The sequence below is a fragment of the Perca fluviatilis genome, chromosome 10, assembly GCF_010015445.1.
Source record: "Perca fluviatilis chromosome 10, GENO_Pfluv_1.0, whole genome shotgun sequence".
In the NCBI taxonomy this organism is placed as follows: Eukaryota; Metazoa; Chordata; class Actinopteri; order Perciformes; family Percidae; genus Perca; species Perca fluviatilis.
In genome coordinates this window covers 27,803,319-27,814,261 of record NC_053121.1, presented here as the reverse complement: position 1 = coordinate 27,814,261, position 10,943 = coordinate 27,803,319, and the positions used below count along the sequence as shown (strand labels likewise).

General features: G+C 42.9%; 1 protein-coding gene across 1 annotated transcript; it reads left to right on the top strand.

Annotated features, from left to right (window-relative positions):
- Positions 1-72: 72 nt before the first annotated feature.
- mcm7 (minichromosome maintenance complex component 7) lies at positions 73-10,904 on the top strand. Its single transcript, XM_039813205.1, is given in 16 exon segments — positions 73-103; positions 2,941-3,020; positions 4,005-4,169; positions 4,941-5,065; positions 5,253-5,433; positions 5,526-5,663; positions 5,771-5,920; positions 6,074-6,188; positions 6,325-6,456; positions 6,776-6,859; positions 7,181-7,392; positions 7,489-7,525; positions 7,528-7,753; positions 7,893-8,061; positions 9,272-9,381; positions 10,261-10,904. Coding segments are annotated over 16 exon segments (2,181 nt in total). The 3' UTR covers positions 10,487-10,904.
- The last annotated feature ends 39 nt before the right edge of the window (positions 10,905-10,943 follow it).

Below are 10,943 nucleotides of genomic sequence, written 5' to 3'. Positions count from 1 at the left end.
TATTTTGGTCCGTTGGTACCTTTTAGGATTTTGGAATCAAGTTATCTAACCTAAGAGTCAACGTCTGCAGCCATGGCTCGTAAGGATTATGCAGCAGAGAAAGGTAATGTGTAACTTTCACAGTAACGGCATGGTAGCAACAGGTTGGCCTAAATTGCTATACTTTTAACTAAATATGTTCTCTAAAAGGCTCTTTGGAAAGTTACTGACTTATGTTATGGAGTGCATTGGGTATAAAATCCGCTAATCTAAACTACCTTAAATCGTTGTGATTGTGCAGTAACGTTACAAAATATGCAGTCGTTCATCTGATAACTTCACCTCCTCGTTTTCCCTCTGCACTATCTTAAATTCATTAGACCACGGCCCTTGAAATTATGCGTGTAGCTAAGTGTGCATGTCTATTGTATAGTTCAATAAAGCCATGACAAGGGGGTTTGAAGTTCCACAAACTTTTCTGACCATAACTAGCTAGTTTCTAGGCTCATTCTCGGAGCCTGTAACTACACAGTGACCCGGATGGATCCGTTTAAACAAAGGAGCAGGCGCCACTGTGCAACCACATGTCTAACAATAACTTAACTACAAGTTAATGAAGACTTATAAGTTTACATCGGATGCCCCTTTTTGCTCTTTAATGGTTAATTTTACGATTTTAACACACAAAACATCCTCGCGATAACCTCGTTAAAGCAAATTATCAATTGTAACATTAGGCATCCACATAAACGTCCTTAAAGTTACTCGGAACGTTATTGGAACCGTCATGATGGATACAACGTTATGTTCTTTTGTAAAAGGCTCTAGCTTGTTGACGTTACGCGGTTCCCTTTCTTCTCAATGATGAAACGGCACAATAACGTTACAACTAAACGCTATCAAACAAGTAACGTTAACATCAATGCGAAAACTAGACCACGGACCATAATTTCGTCCCGGGGGCCACATCTGATGGGATTTTAGATGGTTTATTACAGAACGTGTATGAAACATGACTAAAATAGTCATACATTCTGTCATTGTATTCTGGATGGGATTATTGTGAAAATAATGTATTCCCCTTTGTGCTGGGGACCCCTGTGGGTTCCCCGACGCCAACATTTTTCCCTAGGATAGCGAAGGCTTCTACTCCTAGTCTGATTGGCTAGTACGCGTTACCTGCTCTGGTTGGGTTGGTTAGGGTAAGCCAATCAGAGGCATAGTAGGGCGGGACGTGCCTTCGCCATCCTGGGGGAAAAATAATCACGCCCCGGACCCTTCTCATATACTGTCCCCACTTTGGGGAAACATGGGGCCTATAATAACTGCTAGCTTCCCCAACCTATGATACGTTAGCATGCTAGCTATCTCTAGTGGTCTGTCAGTTACACAAGTTATGTGCCATTCTTTAGATGTTCTGACGGGTTTAATAATGCTAGTTCACTTTTTATATACAAACTTATATCTGTACATAGGCCATATCTATTTCTGTGTATGTACTTTGACATCAAAGTCGGAGTCAAATTCCTTGTATGTGATCACGCTTACATGGCTGATTCTGATACGGCTCTGTAACAATGCATTTTGATCTTTATTTAATTTAACAAAAGTAGAAATGATTAAGAATTCAGTTCTGGTTGATTTTAGAATTTGTATTTGAGCGAAAACAATTGAATTGTGCTGAGTTTAGCAGTCTGGAGCATAGAAATATATAATACATCTCATTCTTTTATTATGGTCTGGAGTGTGTATGAGCTTCAAGTTTTCAAAATTGTCTGCTGTTCCATTTTTTTGTTTTATTTGTATACAATGGAGAAAAAAATAATACCGGATTTTTCCCCCTGGTAGATGTCACGCCAGACACCCAGTTTATAATGCTACAAATGTAATATTTCAATACCTTCATCAGTGGGCCATAGGCTCGGTCACCATTTGTGTGCCTCCTTCATCGATAGTGACTTAGCCGATATTTATTTAAATGAAAATCTTAGAGATTACAGCTTTAACAATACCTGAGTCATCTTCCAATCTGTGACTATATTATAGCTGCATCACACTAACGTAACTGTTCAGTTGGAAGTTGTACTTTGAGTGTATCAACCGACAGAAACCTTCAGGATTAAACATTAAAGTTAGCGACCTCTTACCGCTGAGTGATTATGTTAAGAACAAAGGCTAATGTTGCTGGAGCTGTCTGTTTATCAACTCTTACGTTAAAAGATGGCTGGCCATGGTTTGAAAACAGCCAGAACTATTCCTAAGAGCGGAGGTGGTTGCGGAGGGATACTTGAGTGACGAGGCACAAAAGCCATGTGCTGCTTTGTTTACAATAACATCCTCGAACAGAGAAATAATAAACCAGAACTGCGTATTTTCTGCTACAGCGTCAAAGTAAGTGGAGTATTTTAATTATCGCGCTAGGGTTAGTTTCGTTTCATGTAACGTGGAATTAAATAGGTTTAGTAGTTGTGGCTCTTTCGAGAAGTGAGGGATGTTTTTTTCAAAGAAAAAAAAAATGGACACTGAACTGAGCGCGCCTGTTATTGTATTTACATTCTTACAAAGCTGGTTAATGTTGGTTATTTTACTCTAAAACTATGACTGTATGTACACTCGATGGGAATGTGGTACACCAGGGGCAGTTTGTGCTCTACTGTAGCAATAGTGACTCATCGAGATTACAGGATGCCATGTTGCTCAACAAAGGGGGTCGTCGCAGCACAACAAATTAGCTCCCAGTTTATAGGCCCGCTGGTGGTGGAGATGATGTTGTTAATCAAGCTTTAAAACTCAAAGCAGCTTTAATATTTAACCAAATGAAAAGATAACATCAGTAAACAATGAATTATTTATGTGAATATACACTGTGTATATAACAACAATCTCCACCTAGTGTCTGCTGAATGTGGCTGCTGTCAAATAATGCTGAAGGTGTTTTTTGGGTTTTGTTTTGTTTTGCAGACAAATGCAAAAGGTTCCTGCAGGAGTTTTACACTGAGGATGACAATGGGAAGAAGGTGTTCAAATACGGAGCTCAGCTTGTAAGTATAGTAAATGAGTTCAGCTTTCAGAGGTTGCTGTTTTGGCCTTGACTTGGAATGTTGTTGACTGAGGGATGATAGTGACATTATCATACTAACTGGAATAAATTAGGTGGAGAAGTAAGTGCTGATGAGTGGTCAATTAAAAATGGATTAACCAATTTATGTTTTTCTCTTTTTATAATAACTAGCTACTCATTGTCTTTTTTTTTTTTTTTTTTTCTTTTTTTTATTGATAATTTATTTTTTATGAAGTGACAACTTGGGGCACCCATGTGGCATAAGGGTTAAGAAGCTATTTTTGGACTGGTTCAGACTAGTCTCACTTTGCCAGACCCTCCTCCAAAGTGTGCTGAAGGGGGGTCTGACTACTCCACATAGCATTCGGGCACAGGAGGTAAACGTGCTCTGGTTTAATGGCATTTCTTTAAACCAATCAGAATCGTCATGGGCAGCGCTAAACTCCACACAGAGCCGCTGCAAAAAAAAGTTGTGCAAGAGAAAACTCAGATTGGACAGATAGTCTAGCTAGCTGTCTGAATTGACCCTGCAGAGATCTGAGGAGCAGTCAACAATAGTCCTCATTAATCCACCAAATTTAAAATTCCAACACAAAGGAAACGGAAAATACATGCATCCGGTGGAATTTCCTGCGGCACCGGAGCAATCCCAGAAGTGGAACGTCACGGATATAGACTAGGTTCAGACAAATGGTTGAATGCTTTTCAGATTTGTTAAATCTAGTAACTGCTAAGCTATATATTGCCTTAATGTTCTTAAAATAATAGCTTAATACAGTATAAAAAAAGTCACTGATTTGTAAAATATATTTATAGGCCAGGTTTTACCACATTATAGATGTGTATCTGTCACAGCTGCCTTTAGTTTGTGAAAGTGTAGAGGTGTCACTGTTATTGAGCAGTATTTGTGCAGACAAGGTCGTGAAATTAAGTGGCTCCTCTGATTCCTTGTCTGTGTACACAGGTGGCGCTGGCCCACAGGGAGCAGGTGTCTTTCTATGTGGAACTGGACGATGTGGCCGAGGAAGACCCCGAGCTGGTTGAGAGTATCTGTGAGAATGCCAAGCGCTACACAGGCCTGCTCGCTGACGCTGTCCACGAGCTGTTGCCAGAGTACAAAGAAAGAGATGTGCGTGTATATGCACAGTTAATCCTGTGCGGTTCAAATATATACACACACACACACACACACACACACACACACAGGCCCAATCCCAAAGTGAGCCCTAAGGACTCACAGACTTAATTGATCTCAGGTACTAAGTGAGTGTGTGAGGCCACATGGGCTCAGATAGGTAGAAATGGGATCGGGACAGCACTTCACAAGATCACATGTTACCTTGGCGATGTTTAATAACAAAGATGTTGCTGACACTTGCCGGTTTGGGAATTTTCATTTTAAGTTTGTTGCTTTCCACACGGCCAAGGCCCAGGAGACTGCTACCTGATTCCAAACTCTTGTTTTACCAGCTGGACAACCGGTTGGTCCGTTCCGTGGTCGTGTGTCGTGCTGTTGTTTACCTTTGTAATTTCCGGATTTCCCTATCGTCTCCACGGTAAACGTCACAACGCTTTGAACTGTGGGTAATTCCGTTTGGTGAAGTCTGCATCGATGCAGACTCACGGAAAGGGCTCGGTAAGTGTGTACTCAAACCCTCACGCCCTTTGAAATTCCACATTGGGACAACCCTAAGCCCTTACGAATTTCGCGAGAACGCGCACCAAAGTCCGTGAGTCTGTGAGTCCGGACTTTGGGATTGGGCCCCACACACACACACACACACACACACACACACACACACACACACAAACATTCTTTTAAGTGATTCATAGCACCAATGTATCTGTTAAATACCTGTTTATTAAAATGGAAATGCAAAAATGCTTTTGTTTTATCCAGATTGTGGCCAAAGATTCTTTGGACGTATACATTGAGCACAGGCTGATGATGGAACAGAGGGGTCGTGACCCTGCAGACACCCGAGACCCTCGAAACCAATACCCACCTGAACTCATGAGGAGATTGTAAGTTGTCAGATTCAGGGTTGTATTTTTATTAATACATTTTTATTTAGTACGAAATGGCAGCTGTGGTACTTCCACCCCACCCCACCCCCCCAAGTCTTTTTTTAAATGGTTATGCTCTAGTAAATCTTGCGTATGTATTTACGTTTTGAACACCTTTCTCGTGAACTTTATCCTCCTTCCACAGTGAGCTGTACTTTAAGCCCCCCACTACTGCTAAACCCAAAGTGGTGCGTGATGTGCGAGCAGACAGCATCGGGAATCTGGTGACTGTTCGAGGCATAGTGACCCGGGCAACTGAGGTCAAACCAATGATGGCTGTCGCTACGTACACATGTGACCAGTGTGGCGCTGAGACCTATCAACCGGTAAGACTGTTTTTTAGTCCTGTGATCATTTACATCCTGTGACAAGGCATACATTTATCAGGTGTCCCTCATAAATTCTTTTTGTCCTTCAGATCCAGTCTCCCACCTTCATGCCCCTCGTGATGTGTCCCAGCCAAGAGTGTGTCACCAACAAATCTGGAGGTCGACTCTACCTGCAGACCAGAGGCTCCAAATTTGTCAAGTTCCAGGAGCTGCGTATTCAGGAACATGTAAGGAACTTTGATTTAAAATGCTCACTCATTGTTGCCATGACATGTATTGTTGTGATTTTTAGCAAGTTTCTATTTTCTCATGAGTTTCTTCTGTTGTTCCACAGAGTGACCAGGTACCAGTCGGAAATATTCCAAGGAGCATGTCTATTTACGCCCGCGGAGAAAACACACGTCTTGCCCAGCCAGGCGACCATGTAGCCATCACCGGAGTCTTTCTCCCTCTTCTGCGCACAGGCTTCAAACAGGCTACTCAGGTATGTAGCTTTTAACCAGAATTTGGGATTTGTCTGTTTTTAACCCACATAGTGATATTTATTTATTTATATATTTATTTATTTTTTTGCTGTCCAGTCCAACAATGCACCCTATCCTGATTTATTTATATTTAATTTTTTGGGTCATTTCAGGGTCTTCTGTCAGAAACTTACCTGGAGGCTCATAGCATCACACTCATGAACAAGTCTGAGGATGATGAGCTCGGCAACGAGGATCTGACTGAGGAGGAGCTGCGCAGCATCACAGGTTTGTGTGTCTGTGATGGCTCGACTTCAATAAAATAAGGCTGTAGTAACCAGTATTAATGCCAAAACATGACTATACTGATAATTCAGTTTTCTCGCTGTTTTTGCAACTGAAGTGATTGTGTTATCTGTTACAGAGGAAGGATTTTACGAGAAACTAGCTGGCTCAATAGCACCAGAGATCTATGGACATGAAGATGTAAAGAAGGCGCTGCTGCTGCTGCTGGTTGGAGGGGTGCAACAGGCACCTAAAGGCATGAAAATCAGAGGTGAGCACCAGTAGAAGCCCCTTAGTCTTTTACTAAACAATGGCCAATCGACTGGGACTGTTTATTACAGAGGTAAATACCAGTTGTCCCAGTAGCAAATCATAACTCCACAATACAAAAAGAGAATGCTTTTGATTGCATCCCCTGGAACATACGTTCTTAAGGTTAGGTCGATCATGTTTATAATCTTGTGCATCTCACCGACTGACCAATCGATATTTGTATGTGAAGCATTACTCAAAAACAAAGCATTTGCCTTTTTATATGAAATTTTGTAATAACTGCAACACTTTTCCTGTTATGACTCTTCTCCCTTAAGGCAACATAAACATCTGCCTGATGGGAGACCCAGGAGTCGCCAAGTCCCAGCTGCTGTCCTACATTGACCGCCTGGCTCCTCGAAGTGAGTGCACAACTTGTTGGTTGGAGTAAAAGTCCTGTATCTGGTTTAATATTTTATCCCGTAAGCAATTTTCATTACATTAGGGTTTACATGGTAAAATATTAACTTTTGATGGGATTGTCTGACTAGAGAAGACTAAATGTTTTGAACACTTTAGTTTTGCCTACTTTTGTGGGTTTCTAATCATTCTACTCTCCGCTTTAAATGACAACCTAATACCAGTGTCTGAATGTCTTAGTTTGCAATTTAAAAACAAAATGCATGCCACTGCCATTTCACCCAGGTTTGCTCACTTTCTCATGTCCCCTCTGTGGTCTTCAGGCCAGTACACAACAGGTCGCGGTTCATCTGGCGTCGGTCTGACCGCAGCGGTGATGCGTGACCCCGTAACTGGAGAAATGACCCTGGAAGGTGGAGCCTTGGTGCTAGCCGACCTGGGCGTCTGCTGCATCGATGAGTTTGACAAGATGGCTGACGCCGACCGCACAGCCATCCACGAGGTGATGGAACAGCAGACCATCTCCATCGCTAAGGTAAACGAAACGGCCCTGGTGACGCAATTAGTTGGAATATTCAAATCTAACTTCTTGTGTCACATCTCAACCAATGTTGTTTTTTTCGCTTTCCAGGCCGGTATCATGACCTCCCTCAATGCCCGTTGCTCTATTCTGCAGCCGCCAACCCCGCCTATGGCCGCTACAATCCCCGGAAGAGCCTTGAGCAGAACATTCAGCTCCCAGCTGCTCTGCTCTCCCGTTTCGACCTGCTTTGGCTGATCCAGGACAAGCCGGATGCCGACGCTGACCTGCGTCTGGCCCAGCACATCACCTACGTGCACCAGCACTGCCACCAGCCGCCCACGCACTTCACCCCCATCGATATGAAGCTGATGAGGTGATGATCTGCATTACATTTCAAAGTGTTTTGTTAAACCTCCCCACTCTTCCATTTTTTTATTTTTAACAGTATGTCAAACCTACCTACCAACTAGGAAATATTGTTTAACAAAAATATGAAATGTGAATCCCTTCAGGCGTTACATCGCTGTGTGTAAGAAGCGGCAGCCTGTGGTGCCGGAGTCGCTGGCTGATTACATAACTGCTGCTTATGTAGAAATGAGGAAAGAGGCCAGAGTCAGCAAAGACACCACCTTCACCTCCGCCCGAACCCTCCTCTCCATCCTCCGACTGTCCACTGCCCTGGTGAGAACGTCCCCTCAGCTGTAGCGAGCTGTAGGTGGTGGGAAACTTTCATAGGCCGCTTGCAATAATTGACACCACAGCAGGTGTATAGTTCTTGTCAGACATACAAAAAACTTTATTTGAATTTTATCTTTATAAACACTGCAGTCCTGACTGGTACCATTTAAACTGTGCCAAATAAAATTGTGGGGCTACTATTTTGTTAAAGTTATTGTGAAGTTGATAATGGAATTACATAGTGTGAACATCCTTGTGTGTCTTCATCAGTAGTCCAATGTGCGATAAAGTGCTTACAGTGCAGGTAGTGATGCTAACATGGCCTACTGCAGTGTAAGCACTTCTTTCCTACACTGGACAGTAGATCTCCAGTCTGCCAAACACCGGGGGTTATAGTCATCATTCCTCATCATGACTCAGCAATAGCAAGTCGGATAAATGCATGCATTTGTAACTGTGTATTTTGTTCTTGGCCTCCTGAAAAGAAAATGAAAAGTTGTTTCCTGAATTGAGTGTTTTTATTGTCTTGTGTTGGCCTCTGGGTGTCAAAAGTGCTGTTTGTGCAGGTAGCAGTCATCCACCTACTGCAAAACCAGCACTTCAGGCAGACAGGTTGGTAATGTGCTGCACACAGATGTCCACAAGGGGGCAAACTGCAACCATCCCTTTTGTGGGAGAAAAAAAACCCACTTGAATGTAGATAATAAAGAACGTATTTATTTGCTGCACAATGACTGGACTTTGCGTTTGTTCAGATGCTGCAGATGTTCTATCTAGATAATCATCATGAGTGAGCTGCAGAGAGGTTTGTCTGATCCTGGCCAGCTTTGCAGGGTGGGCAGTCAGCCTGTGTGCGTTAGGAGCAGCTGTGCAAACCCATGCAAAACTGACCATGGTCAGAACTGTCGCCAGTATGTTCTACATTAAAAGGAAAAACTTGATCTTCAAAGTGTTGGCTTCTCTTTTTAGCATTTTTGGTGTTTTTAATTTCAACCTGTGAGAGACTAGCTGGTGTTGAGAGGCGGAGACTTGGGCAATTGCCGGCCATCCCAGAGGGCATTGCACTTGTCTCGGTCTGACAGTGCCGGCACAGCGCAGCCTTGGTTATCAAGACAAATCTGCTGTCAAACTCAATTTCCGCTATGATACGCATTTACTAGATTTTTATCTCCATCACAATCCCAACTCATTCCTTTTTGTTGCGTCACTGCAGGCTCGCCTTCGCATGATGGAGACAGTGGAGAAGGAAGATGTCAACGAGGCAATGAGACTGATGGAGATGTCAAAGGATTCACTACAAGCGGACAAGTCCAGCACCACAAGGTTAGTGTTAATGCTTTTTTTTAACGATGGCGTCTGTTTAGCTCCAACTCCAGGTTGGTGACCGGATGTCGTCCAACCCGGAATCCCCTTTTTTACGACTTTCTTGTATGCCTTTAACAGTAGCTGCATATCCTGGAGGAAGCTGTAAAAAGTCTCTGGATTTTTATAGCGCTGTCTGAACATGGAAGCATGTTCGCTGACAGGCGTCAAGAATTGTGATGTTTTCACACCCCTTCTCATATACTGTTTGTAAACCGCTGCTGTAAAAAGTCTCTTGCAAGTTATAAAGCACAATGTCAGGTAGTTACACAAATTATGCTTATTTGCCTTCTTGCTGAAAGTTGGATAAAATTAATACACATGCATGTCTTCATGTTGAGAATAAAGCTGGAGGCAGATGGTTAGCTTAGCATAAAGTCTAAACATCGGAAGCGACTGACCTTACTGTGTCAAAGTGTAAAAATTATTTGTGGTCTTAGGAGTGATATGTGCCAGACAGACATGAGAGTAGCAGATATCTTATTTAATTCTCTGCAAGAAACTGAATAATTTTCCAAATTGTCAAACTACTCCTTAAAATGAATATTCACATGGCCGGCTAGCTCAGTTGGTAGAGCGGGCACACATGCAGAGGTTTATTCCTCGACGCAGAAGGTGCAGGGTTCGAGTCCGACCTGTGACGGTTTTCCTGCATTTCTCTCCCCCGTATCTCAGCTTTCCTATCCAATAAAGTCAGAAATGCCCCAAAATAATTCACACTACAGGTTCCATTTTAAACATTTAATTGACCTTCAACTCAACATCAATGCAACAAAAGGCAAATTACGTGAGTAGTGTTCTGAGGTCTAAAAGTCGTAACTCTTGATTCTTTCTGTACAGGACACAGCGTCCGGCCGATGTCATCTTCTCTCTGGTACGAGAGCTCTCCACAGAGGGCGTGGCAGGCCGCGGTGGAGCCGGTGGGGTGGTTCGCATGGCTGAAGCGCAGCAGCGTTGCGTCTCTCGTGGCTTCACCCCTGACCAGTTCCAGGAGGCGTTGGAGGAGTACGAGGAGCTGAATGTGTGGCAGGTCAACCAGGCTCGCAGCCGCATCACCTTTGTCTGAATAAAAACCTGGGACATGTCTTTATGCACGCTGTGTTTCAGCCACCTGAGGGGAAAACTCTTTATTGTTGGCTTTCTTCAGACTTCTATTGGGGGTCTGCATTTTCCCCCCTTCAGCATTTTGTAACACAAGTCAAGCCGAACTTGGACATTTTTTTGAGCATGACTATTTTGCAAGAATCCCTGCTGTTTGTAGTGTTTTTATGTTAACATTCCTGTTCACCAGTATATCTCTTGTAAATATGTATGTCAGAAGTTGGGCTCATGTAGTATCTGCAATTTAGAGCTTAAAACTTGTTTTTGACACGGAGCATATGTCTGTATATTTTACTCAGTGTCGGGCAAATTGAGCAAGATAAATTAACGTTGAGCCTTGTATTGTGACGGATAGTTATAATAAATTGATGGTTCAATACTAAGATTTTTGTGGTTGATTTGGACTCCAGTGCGCACATGGA